The sequence below is a fragment of the Papio anubis genome, chromosome 6, assembly GCF_008728515.1.
Source record: "Papio anubis isolate 15944 chromosome 6, Panubis1.0, whole genome shotgun sequence".
NCBI classification, from domain to species: domain Eukaryota; kingdom Metazoa; phylum Chordata; class Mammalia; order Primates; family Cercopithecidae; genus Papio; species Papio anubis.
Window position 1 is genome coordinate 13,596,914 of NC_044981.1, and position 13,436 is coordinate 13,610,349.

Below are 13,436 nucleotides of genomic sequence, written 5' to 3' on the forward strand. Positions count from 1 at the left end.
TGCACTCCAGCCTGGGCTGCTAACAGAGCGAGACTCCGTCTCAAAAAAAAAAAATTAGAAAAAGGACCATTAAACCTGATGCTTCACATGCAAGGCAAGTTTATATAGGCTGGGAGGAGGGTGTAGGGAATAAGAGGCATCAGAGGTGAACCATCTGGACGTACTGGGTTTGGGGTAGCCCCGGGCCTCCCTCCGATCCAGCTGGGCAGACTTGGCTCGGGGTTGGCTCAAGGATCCCATTCTTCCAGGTGTGAAGAGGCAGGCTGCGGAGGCTTGCTGCGCCCTCACGTCGTGTGGTTTGGGGAAAACCTGGATCCTGCCATTCTGGAGGAGGTTGACAAAGAGCTCGCCCGCTGTGATTTATGTCTAGTGGTGGGTCACGGCTTTCCCTAACCCCAAGACAGGACTGGAGTTTGTTATTTTTTGCTTCCCCCTCTCCTCTTTTCCGTCCTCGCTCCCTTGCTTCTTTCCTTCCCGCCTTCTCTCCCCCCTCCCCTTCTTCCTTTCCTTAAAATGTATGTTGAGAGGTCTTTGTGGTATCCTGTAGAAAAACTGAGAAACAATGAATAAGAATTTGTATTAAAATAGGAAACCATGCATGTCTTGGACATCTCAAAGCCTTCTCCCCCAGCCCCACCAAAAAAAGAGAAAAGAACATGCTATTGGTTTTTAAAATAATACGTGCTTATGATTAAATTTAATTGAGAACATGCAAAAATTATCACATTATAAGAGGAAATTAGAAATCGCCCATAGTTCTACTAATCAGAAATAGTTACCATTAGCAGTTTAGTATATTTTCTTCTAGACCAGGAGTGAGCAAACAGCAGCCTTTGGGCCAAATTGGGCCTGTTACCTGTTTTTGTAAATAAAGTTTTATTGGAACTCAGCCGCACTCATTCTTCCACACACTATGACTACTTTCAAACTACAGTGGCAGAGTTGAGTACTTGTGACAGAGACTGAATGGCCGCAAAGCCTGAAAAATTTATTCTATGATCCTTTTCAGAATAAGTTTGCCCACCTCTGGTCTAAACCTTTTCTTATGCAGATGTACACATATTAATTAAAATTCAAAACTGACTTCATGACATATGTTCTGTTTTGAAACTACTTTATTCACGCAGCAGTTCACTTAGCATATTCCATGTCAGTACATCTAAATCAATATCATCTTTCAGTTGACTGTATGGTGTTTTATATGGATAGGGAATGATATATTTAGCTAATTCTCTACTGTAAGACATTTGGGCTATTTCAAATTTTGATATTTTAATCAATGATATCGTACATATCCTTAGATAGAAATCTTACCATGCTCTTCAAATGATTTCCTTAAGACACATTTCCTAAAAGTGGGATTAATTGGACAGATTGTATGCATATTTCAAATTTTTCTTGACACATCTTTAAAAGCAGAGGCACTTTCTTGTGGTGCATATTCATTCAGCCAGTATTTAAAGAATGCTTTCCAATGTCGAGTATAGTATCACTGTTGATGATGGATTGTTAAATGAGAAAAGCTGGTTTACAAACCAGTCATGCTCTTCCCATCCCTGCAAAGAATGTTTATAAGCAAATATTTATGAGAAAAAACCTAAGAGGACATGCATGAAAATGTTAACAGTGGTTATCTTGGGGTAAGATTATTGATGATATGTATGTTTTTTCTTCGTATTTTCTACCTTTAACAAAAAGAAAATATGTTTTAAAAAGTTATGGATCATTTGCTTAACTTTAAAGCAGAAACAAAACCAGAACTACCCCCAAAACATGTTGAGTCACTTCTAAGTCACTCTTTTGTTAACTCTCCTTTTCATGTCACATATTCTTGTCGATTCTAGTGATTGATCAAAGGACAGCTCTTCACTTTCCCTCATCCCTTGGACACCCTGTTTTATCCCATCCTGTTTGGCTTTTCTCACACCTGCAACCACAGACCTATCTGAATTTGTGTAAGGTTTTCTGAAAAAATGTTCCTTCTTGTCGTGTGGCCGTTTGTCCATCTCCATGTGCTTGCCTTGTAGGTGGGCACTTCCTCTGTGGTGTACCCAGCAGCCATGTTTGCCCCCCAGGTGGCTGCCAGGGGCGTGCCAGTGGCGGAATTTAATACGGAGACCACCCCAGCTACGAACAGATTCAGGTACTGGGATACCCTGATGGGAGAGGGCGATGTGGGAGGCAGGTGCAGACATGGTCATCTAAACATAGTTGACCTACTCCTCTAATTTTTAAAAAAGACACAGGGTTTGTGTTTTTTTGTTTGATCTGCAGTTGCTTTTATGGAAGAACAAAATCATTCACTGTAGACTAAGGTAGGGTAGCTCTGTCACTGTACACGACATTTGCCGTGGGACTTTTGTTTGTTCACATTTTGAAAGCTCTTCTTTGATTCCTTAGGCTTTGCTTTCCCTTACATTTTTAAGCTAGACTTAGTGATGGCCTTTAGTTGTAGGTTACCCAGATGCTCCGCAAGTAAGCCTGGGAGACGCCCTTGCAGAACCTCATCACCTGCCGTTCTCACTGGGAGGCCACCTGGCAGATTCCCCTTTGGTCTAATCGCCAAGGTTATCTGTATCTGTGGCCATGTTATGACACTGATCCTGCTTCTCAAACGTTTGGGTGGGAAGTGTAGATTGTCATAGTATGCATTTTTGGTCTTATTCCTGGGTCTGTTTTATGTCTTCACCCTTCTGTCTTTTTTCTCACTCCAACTTTTTTTTTGCCTTTACTTCTTATTCTTGTCCATCTAGTTAATTCCTTTTGAATAAGTTAGACTATAAATAAGTAGTAAATGAATATAAATGAATAAAATAGAAAACTTCATTGAAACATCTTGTCATTACTTTAATCAGCAGTTTCCAACCTTGGCTGCATATTTTAAAAATACTGATGCCTGGGGGCCACTTCATGAAATTTCAGTGTCATTGCTCTGAGTTGCAGCCCAGACATCATCATTTGATAAGCTTCCTAGGTGATTCCAGTGTGCAGCCAGGATAGGAACCACTCTTCAAAGTCTCTGCTGGGATTTAAAAAAAAAAAAAGGAAAAAAGAAAAGGGGCCACAGACACTTAAGTAGGCCCCTCCTCAGGTGAGTGAACTGGCTCTGGGCCTCTTCTTTTCCATGTGTCTTTTTGATCAGCTACAGCCTGTGTTCTTGATCCATAGTTCTTCATTTGTGTGTGAGTAGTAGGAACTAAGAAGATAGCCTAAAAAAAAATTGCCTCCTATGCTAAACTTATACTTTGAAAACTACAGAACATTGTTGAAAGAAATAAAGAAGGCCTAAATGAATGGAAACATATCCAATGTTCATGGATTGGACAACTTAATATGATTAAGATGGCAATGCTCACCAAATTGATCTATGGGCTCAATCAACTCAGTCCTTATCAAAATCACAACTGGCTTTTTACAACAATTAATTGAAAAGATTACTCTAAAATTCATATGAAAATGCAAGTGAACCAAAATAGCCAAAACAAAATGAAAAATGAAGTTGGAGAACTCATACTTCCCAGTTTCAAAACTTACTACATATTAGCTGGACATGGTGGCACATGCCTGTAATCCTAGCTACTTGGGAGGCTGAGGCAGGAGAATCAGTTGAACCTGGGAGGTGGAGGTTGCGGTGAGCCGAGATTGCGCCATTGCACTCCAGCCTGGGCAACAAGAGCAAAACTCCATCAAAAGAAAAAAAAAAACCTTACTACAAAGTTGCAGTAATCAAGATAGTGTGGCACTGGCATAGGATAGATATATAGAATCAGTGGAATAGAATTGAGAGTCCAGTAAAAAACAAAACAGAACAATAAAACAAAACCTCACGTTCATGGTCAGTTGATTTTTGAGAAGAGTGGCAAGACAATTTGATGAAATACAGTCTTTTTTAAGAAATAGTGCTGGATATCCACATGCAAAAGAATGAGCTTGGACCCCTCTGTCACACCATACACAAAAAATAACCCAAGATGGATCATAGACCTAAATGTAAGAACTAAAAGTATAACATGTCAAAAGAAAATGTAGGAGTAAATCTTTGTAACCTTGGGTTAGTGAAAGCTTTCTTAGATATGACACCAAAAGTGCTAATAACATAAGAAAAAAGGATAAATTGGACTTTATCAAAATTTAAAACTTTTATACTCCAATGGGTACCGTTAAGTAAAAAGACAACCCATAGAATGGGAGAAAATATTTGTAAGTCTAATATTTGATATTTGATAAGGGATTTGTATCCAGGATATATAAAGAACTCTTACAACTATAAATAATAAAAAGACAATCCAATTAAAAACCAGGTCAAAATATTTGAAACGACATTTCTCCAAATATATACACATGGCCAATAAGCATACTGAAATGATGTTCAATATCATAAAACCACAACGAAATATCATCACTTTACAGCTACAAGCGTGGCTATAATTTTTAAGATAAAGGAAAATCACAAGTGTTGGTGAAGAAACTGGAACCCTTATACATGGCTGATGGGAATGTACAATGGGGCAGTCATTTTAGAAAACAATGTGGCAGTTAAATATAGAGTTACTATGTGATCTAGCAATTCTACTCCTTGGTATATAGTCCTAGAAATGAAATCACATCTACACAAAAATTTGTACACAAATGTTCATAGCAACTTGTTAATGGAAAAAGTGGAAACAACCCAAATGTCCATCGACTGAAGGATGAATAAATAAAATTTGGTATGTTTGTACAATGGATTATATTTTAGCCGTAAAAAGAATGAGGTATCCGTATATGCTACTACATGGATGACCCTTGAAAATGTTATACTAAGTGAAAGAAGCTAGTCATAAAAGACCACATATGGTATGACTTCATTTATATGAAATATCCAGAATAGGCAGATCAATAGAGAGAAGGTAGATGAGTGGGAGTAGATGAGTCGAGAAGATTTTGGCTGGGAGTAGGGAGGAATGGGGAGTGGGTGCTAATGAGAACAAGTTTCTTCGAGGTTGTTAAAATGCTCTAAAAGTCTATTGTGGTGATGGTCGTATAATTCTGTGAATACACTAAAAGCCACTGAATTATATATTTGAAATAGGTGGATTGTATGTGAATCAAATCTCAATAAAGCTGTTATATAAAAAATTAAATTATCTTCTAACTTATCTCCTGAAAAATGCCCATTAGGCCTCCCTCTGATTTGTGTTGTGGCACCTATGTGTAGCAGCTGGGCCACTTCGCATGACTAAGAGTAGTAATACCAGAGCTAGGTAGTTCAAGCCTCCTGTCTGTTTGAAAGACCATCAGAAAACTCAAAGAGTGGGACAGGATGAACTTTGTGAAGCAGGACATGAGCTATGTCCCCAGTTTGGCTCTTCTAATACGGTTTCTTTTCAGTCATTTGATCTCTGTCTCATCTCTAATTATTATAAAGAATTAAAACAAATCATCATTGTAGAAAAGCAAGAAAATGCAGATAGAGAAAAAGAAGAAAATGAAACTGGAGTATTTCCACAACCCAGGTTTAGAGTTGGCCCCCACCTCCTGTGCCATGGACTGACCAGCAGGGGCCCAGCATCCCTTGCATATGGTGGCTGTGTCTTCATGTGAAAGAAACTAAACTTGGTGGTTTTTCCTGCCAGTTCAGAAGAGATTCTTGGCATGTAATATATATCATTGCACAAGTCAAGCCTCCTAAAACCACAGGCCTGTTTCAGCTGCTACTTCAGCCAAAATTCTTCAGCTTCATATTGTCTTGAAAACCTATGATTGTCTCTGACAAACAGGCTACTTGCCAGTTAGAAATTCTTATCAATTTGACAAGCTCCTTATCAACCAGACTGATCACAGGAACTGTCGTCTGATCAATGAAGGAGTAACTGATCAATGAAGCCAGCAATGCTTTTTTCTTGGCATCATGAAAGCAGACATTTAGAAGAGATGCTGGTGGGCCGGGCGCGGTGGCTCAAGCCTGTAATCCCAGCACTTTGGGAGGCCGAGATGGGCGGATCACGAGGTCAGGAGATCGAGACCATCCTGGCTAACACGGTGAAACCCCGTCTCTACTAAGAAATACAAAAAATAGCCGGGCGAGGTGGCGGGCGCCTGTAGTCCCAGCTACTCGGGAGGCTGAGGCCGGAGAATGGCGTGAACCCAGGAGGCGGAGCTTGCAGTGAGCTGAGATCCGGCCACTGCACTCCAGCCTGGGCTACAGAGCGAGACTCCGTCTCAAAAAAAAAAAAAAAAAAAAAGAAGAGATGCTGGTGATAGTCATCTCATCCTACTCAATTTTTCAAAGGCACAAACCAACCCTGGAGCAACTAAGAGGACTGTTTAAACACAAAGCTTAACAATGGCAGAATTTTATATCTCATGCTTAACAGATTTTGGTTGAACTTTACCCTAGGTCAGGGGTCAAACTACTGCCTGTGGGCCAAATTTGTCCACCACCTGTATCTGTAAATAAGGTTTCATTGGAACACAGCTGTGGCCCAATGTTTGTATATTGTGTGTGGCTGCTTTTGCACTAGGATGACAGAGGTGAATAGTTGTAGCAGAGACTGGCTGGTCTGCAAAGCCTAAAATCTGTCCTGTGTGGCCCTTTACAGAAAAAGTTTTCTAACCCCTGCTGTAGGTTAATGAGAAAAAAAAAATGGAATAATGTTCCCTGCTACTTTTAACCTGATTTTCTTTGTTACCTAAATAAGCAGCTAGAATGCTGCCTGTATTTTGATAAGGATTTGGGTCTCACAAAACACCTTAGGCCTTGCACAAGTTGTTCAGATTCTTTGCCCCAGTTCTAATCCAGAGACAAAGGCATAGAATTCTCCTCCCACAGGAATGTATTTATATTTTCAAGGTGTTAATTAGTTCCAGTTTTGGTTTTGTCATTTTCCCCATGCCCGATGCTTGTATTGGATGATTTCTGATAAACCCTGACTATCCCAGTAAACCCTAGGCATTTTTGAATTTAAACCTCAGTGTTTTGACTGTTAATCCCAGGGGGCCTTATCTTGTTGGGATTTGTACATTCGCTGAGGCAAAAATGGGACTGTCGCTGCAGGGAGCTGGTAGGCAGGGCCTTCAAAGCACCTTCTGGCCACCGTGCCCTGCAGCCACTATGTTGTGCCCTGTTGATCTTTGACTTTCTCTAAACACTGGAATTTAATCAGGGTCCACAAATATTTATAAGTATCCACTATGTACCAGACACTGTTCTAAGTGCTTAGGATAGGATATAGCAGTAAACAAACTAAAAATCTCCCAAGGGAAGATTATATTCTAGTGGTGGAGGCAGACAGGTAAGCAGTGAACATAAGGTGCACATTCTACAGCATGTGAGCAGGTGCTAAGAGACCTCGCAAAGCAAAGATGGAGTTGTATGTGAGGGGGTTGGGCTGACAGGTTGCAGGATCCAGTTGGGTGGACCACAAACCTCATTAAGAAGAGATTTGAGCAAAGACTTCAAGGAGGTGGAGGAGGCAGCCAAAGAGGTGATCTGGGATAAGACCTTTCCAGACAGTGGGACCACCTGGAGCAGAGGCCCCTCAGTGTGGCTGGAGTGGAGTGAGGAAGAAGTCCCAGGAGAGCCGAGCAGTAAAGTAATGGAGTTGGGGGCCCTGGGGAGGGAAAACACCCAAGCTATCTGCTGGTGGAGTTTAGAAGTCTAAGGAATTGTTAGGTAAGAGAGTTTTATAGATTGTTGTGGTTATATAGTTACCTATCTAGGGTGTGAAGAGGTCACTGCTTTGAAGTGATCGTTGACCATGTGTGTTAGGGAGGTCTAGCGCTCTCCCTGGCTGTGCTGTCAAGGGCAAGTAGGGAAGCCCTCTAGTCTATGCAGTCAGGGCTTAGTTGGTCTGTTCATTCAAAAAGCCACTGAAAACAAGACTAATAGAAAAGGGCACATACATACTTTAAACATTTTGATTTAAAGCATAAATGTACCTTCATTTCCTTTTTCTTTTTTTTCTTTTTTTTCATTTTTGAGACAGTCTTGCTCTGTTGCCCAGGTTGGAGTGCAGTGGCACAATCTCGGTTTACTGGAATCTGTGCCTCCCGGGCTCAAGCAGTCCTCCCACCTAAGCCTCCCGAGTAGCTGGGATTACAGGCGTGCACCACCACACCTGGCTAATTTTTGTATTTTTAGTAGAGACGGGATTTCACCATGTTGGACAGACAGGTCTCAACCTCCTGGCCTCAAGTGATCCATCTGCCTCGGCCTCCCGAAGTGCTGGGATTACAGGCGTGAGCCACCGCACTTGGCCTGCTTTTTTTTTTTTTTTTTTTTGGAATAGAGCTAAAGGCCTTTTGTTTTGAGTAGGGATCTGCTGATTGGAGCTCACCTTTCTTACATAAATCGTATCCATAATCTTCCTCGTGTTCCCCAAATATCCCTGAAGATATGAATGACTCCAGCCCTTATTTTATTAAAAAAAACAAAAACAAAAACAGACAACCAGGAAAATCAGATCCCAAGGCTCCCACCTAGACTTCCTGAATCAGAATTTCCAGGGGCAGATGCCTGTTTATGTAGCTAGCAAATGACCCAGGTGATTCTTATCAAGAAACCTTGGCAAACACTGGATTACAACTTCTGTTTTTTGATATTTGTCTGTTTTGGTTTTTTTTTTCTTTTAAAGGAGAGCAAGAACTTAGGAAAAGAAGCACGTGAAGCTGTCTTCCCTCGTCTTTTACACCTACACCTAATTTAACAGAATTATATTTAGTGACTCAGTATGTCTTTCCCAAGCATTCAGCTAGTTTTCCTAGAAATAACTCTCTTTTAACAGCTCTATTTTTGCAGTTTATTACATAATTTTAAATTCAGCGAGATGATTACATTAACCAATAAAAGTGGCATGAGCAGATGTGGAACTAACACTGTAGTCTTGGTTGTCCTGCAACTGGTGGGGGCAGGCAAAGTGCACAGATGTGCTAGAAAAGAGGCTTTCAAACAATGTTCACGTATGCCTTTCACATTTTACAAGTTGACATCTAAGGTTTTTTAAATCAAAAATATTACAGTTGGAGATGTCATTCCAAGTGAATTGGAAACACTGATATTTATTTATTTATTTATTTATTTATTTATTTATTTATTTATTTATTTTTATTTATTTTTGAGACAGAGTCTGGCTCTGTTGCCCAGGCTGAACTGCAGTGGCATGATCTCAACTCACTGCAACCTCTGCCTCCCTGGTTTGAGCAATTCTCCTGCCTCAGCCTCCTGAGTAGCTAGGACTACAGGCGTGCGCCACCACACCCGGCTAATTTTTTGTATTTTTTTAGTAGAGACGGGTTTTCACCACGTTGCCCAGGCTAGTCTAAAACTACTGACATCAGGCAATCTGCCTAGCTCGACCTCCCAAAAGTGCTGGGATTACAGGCGTGAGCCACCGTGCGTGGCCAAAACACTGACATTTTAAAATAAAAGCTACCATATAATGGTTTTAAATGTATGCAGTCCAATCTGAATGTTATAATTATCTGGTACACACCACCATCCATTTACAAAATAAATATACAGCCGTTCCTTAACAATTGGAAATTTCACATTTTTTCTTTTCTCTTTGAACTTGTATTTCCATTCTATCACTACTACAGAATTTATACTAACATAATATGTGTTTATGCATGAAAATCTTTTACTGGCCAGGTGCAGTGGCTCATGCCTGTAATCCCAGCCCTTTGGGAGGCTGAGATGGGAGGATCACTTGAGGCCAGGAGTTCGGGACCAGCGTGGCCAACATGGCAAAACCCCATCTCTACTAAAAATACAAAAATTAGCCAGGCGTGGTGGTCCACAACTGTAATCCCAGCTACTCAGGAAGCTGAGGTGGGAGAATCCCTAAAGCCTGGGAGGCAGAAGTTGCAGTGAGCCAAGATCGTGCCACTGCACTCCAGCGTAGATGACAGAGTGAGACTCTGTCTTAAAAAAAAAAAAGAAAAAGAAAAAATCTTTTACTGACTATCCTATTATACTTCTACAGCAAAATATCATATGAATTATTTAATTTTTTCAAATTCCTTAAAATGTTAAAAAATGTTTTACTAAAAACCTTCTAGATAGAATTATCACTATAGTAATCTGCAGTGCATAATTTTAAAAACAAAAACTATAAGTTTAGATTAATAATTCTAAACAAGTAAAATTTTATTGGAAATTTTTTTTTTTTTTTTTAATTGAGATGGAGTTTTACTCTTGATGCCCAGGCTGGAGTGCAGGGGTGCAGTCTCAGCTCACTGCAACCTCCACCTCCTGGATTCAAGCGATTCTTCTGCCTCAGCCTCCTGAGTAGCTGGGATCACAGGTGCCTGCCACGACACCCAGCTAATTTTTGTATTTTTAGTAGAGACAGGGTTTCACCATGTTGGCCAGGCTGGTCTCAAACTCCTGACCTCAAGTAGTGATTTGCCCACCTCAGCCTCCCCAAGTGCTGGGGTTATAGGCATGAGCCACCGCTCCCGGCCTGGAAATACATCCTTAATAGATGAATGGGACATAAACTTTGAATTGGTCCATGTATCTACGGCTGAGTGTTACATATTGTTGGAAGGAGACAGTTCCTCCTGTTCTAGCCCAATCCTCCTGTACTCACCATAAACCAACCAGTATTCTGTCCAGATCAGGTTTATTGATTTAATGCCATGAGGGAGACCAGACCCCAGCAGAACTGAGAAGTGTGTTTCCCAACAAGGGAAAGGTAGAGTTATTAAAGCAATTGGTGGGAGGGTGGAGTTTAAGTGAAATTTAAATGAAGTAGTTTTTGATAGACTCAAGCAACTAGCAGGGCTGTACAGTGTAAAGAGGTTAACATCATGTCTGGCTGGAGAAGTAGGCCAGGGTCCCCCTTCCCCAGAAACTGTAATACAAAGTTTAGATCAATGTGGAATGTTGTGTCCAGAAATCCCTTATCTGGAGCTCTGCACCCGGGTTGGAAATCCAGGCTGCTTCTCAGTATCGGAGTGACTTAGATCCTCAAGGCTAGAGGAATATTTCATTCTTTACTGCTATAATTTCAAATAGCAAAGTTTCCAATAGTTTATAATATTAAGGAACAAAATCCAAAAGCAGTAGTCACTCAAAGAATGGAATTAAGACACTTCGCAGCTTACCCTTGGGGAAAATAGATTGTTTCCTGTGAACTTTGCGGCTGGCTTTACCTGTCTCTTTTATTCCGATCCAAAGAATCACTGGGCAGATTTTGACCAGCCAAGCTACATTTTACTTTTTCAATGTCAGTTGTAATCCTCAGTGTTTGTTATAGATGTAAGTACTGAAAGACCTGGGCCACCTAAACTGGGCACAAGGGAATTATTTTTTTTAAGAGACGGGGGCTCCCTCTGTCACCCAGGCTGCAGTCTGTACAGTGGTGTAATCACAGCTTCAAATTCCTGGCTCAGATAATCCGCCTGTAGTCCCAGCCACTGGGGAGGGTGAGGCAGGAGAATGGCGGGAACCCGGGAGGCGGAGCTTGCAGTGAGCCGAGATCGCGCCACTGCACTCCTGCCTGGGCGACAGAGCAAGACTCCGTCTTAAAAAAAAAAAGGATGTATATAAAATACATATATAACACATATATGTATATTTTATACTTACAATTTCAATGAGTTTGGCAGTATAGTCCCAAAATACACTTTACTTGCACAGGTTCTCAGGATTTGAAAAGAACAAACAAAATACACTTTGTAATCGTGTCTCTTACGCCTTGAAATAAAATTCTTCTTTATGGCACATAAATTCTAGACATTTGCTTCTCAAAATTCCCATAGTCACAGAGGCCAGCCCTTAGTGAAGTGTTGTAACTAGAGTTGTTAGAAACTAGATGAAAGAAGTGGGCATACGAATTAATACCATATTGATGAGAATTTGGGTTTTACTTTGGGTATTACTTAAGAAATAAGTGCTTGCTGAAGTAGGGCATTCATTTTGCTAACCCGTAGTTCATAACTGCTGTATTTGCTGCTTCTCTTTCAGGTTTCATTTCCAGGGACCCTGTGGAACAACTCTTCCTGAAGCCCTTGCCCATCATGAAAATGAAACTGTTTCTTAAGTGTCCTGGGGAAGAAAGAAATTAGAGTATATCTAAGAACTAGGCCACATGCAGAGGAGAAATGGTCTTACGGGTGGTGAGCTGAATATTGAACAATCTAAAAATAGCCTCTGATTCCCTAGCTAGAATCCAACCTGTTGATAAGCGATGGGGGCTTAGAAGTAGCAAAGAGCACCCACATTCAAAAGTCACAGAACTGTAAAGTTAATGCATATTACTTGGTCTGAACTGAAACGTAAGAATATCTTTGATGTGTATGGTTGGTTATTGGGTGGGAAAAATTTTGTAAATTAGATTGTCTTAAAAAAATATAGTTATCCTGGTCATATTTTTGTTATTTGAGCAAGGTAGAAGTCGAGGGGTAAAAACCCTACTATTTAATTCTGATTTTTGCACAAGTTTTAGTGGAAAATAAAATCACACTCTATAGTAGGTAATTTATTATATAAAGATGTTACCCCAGGATATGGCTTTATGGGGGACTTTTTTTTTTTGAGACAGAGTTTCACTCTTGTTACCCAGGCTGGAGTGCAATGGGGCGATCTCAGCTCACTGCAACCTCCACCTCCCGGGTTCAAGAGACTCTTCTGCCTCAGTGAGCAGCTGGGATTACAGGCGTGCACCACCACGCCCGGCTAATTTTGTATTTTTAGTAGAGATGGGGTTCCTCCATGTTGGTCAGGCTGGTCTTGAACTCCCAACCTCAGGTGGTCCGCCCACCTCGGCCTCCCAAAATGCTGGGATTACAGGCATGAACCACCGCGCCAGGCTTACTGGGGGCTTTTTAACCTTATTTGGCTACATTACCTCAGTGAACAAGAGGCAGCTCACAACAGGAACTCATGCAAAGAAGGAAGAGAATAGTACCAACAAGGTAGAACATCACGATGAGAAGAAAGAACGATGCAAATATGTGAACCCCCAGGATAAACACAGCTGCCTAAAATTTAGCTCTGGCTCCCTTAGAAGGGGGAAGAGTCAACAGTGGACTGTTTCTCATCGTCACAAATGCAGAAGCATATGGTTCCTATGGGACCTGCCAACCGTTCCCAGACACTGAACTCTGTTGGGAGTTTTTTCCATGGGACTTTAAAAAATGATGCCCTTATGTTGGGCCAGACCTCTGTTAACTTCAGTAGGGATGGCACCAGGTTCAAGGGGCCAAAGAAGAGACCTGGAGCCAGTGAAGGAAACATAGGGTATATTTGGGGAACTTTACAGGGTGTCCAGTGGCAGCGGGCTGGACAGAACTGCAACCACTTATAAAAAGCATGCAGTTTATATAGCACTTTCACTCAGCACCCTCCCCGCAGCAACGTCCAATGGCAACCCTCATTTCTTAAGTTATTGCTGTCAGATGCATCTGCCATACAGGGTCATTCTTAGGGAATGCTTAAGTTATTTCCG

The 13,436-nt window shown here is 41.1% G+C and overlaps 1 protein-coding gene across 8 annotated transcripts in view; it reads left to right on the forward strand.

Annotated features, from left to right (window-relative positions):
• The window catches only part of SIRT5 (sirtuin 5), a 38,606-nt gene extending 26,251 nt beyond the window's left edge, over positions 1-12,355 (forward strand). For all 8 annotated transcript variants that reach the window (XM_031666922.1, XM_031666918.1, XM_031666920.1 and 5 more), the window contains 3 exons: positions 249-372; positions 2,028-2,143; positions 11,954-12,355. In XM_031666922.1, the coding sequence (XP_031522782.1) occupies positions 249-372; positions 2,028-2,143; positions 11,954-12,029 (316 nt within the window). In that variant the 3' untranslated portion in view covers positions 12,030-12,355. The remainder of the gene's footprint in view (positions 1-248; positions 373-2,027; positions 2,144-11,953) is intronic.
• Positions 12,356-13,436: the final 1,081 nt, after the last annotated feature.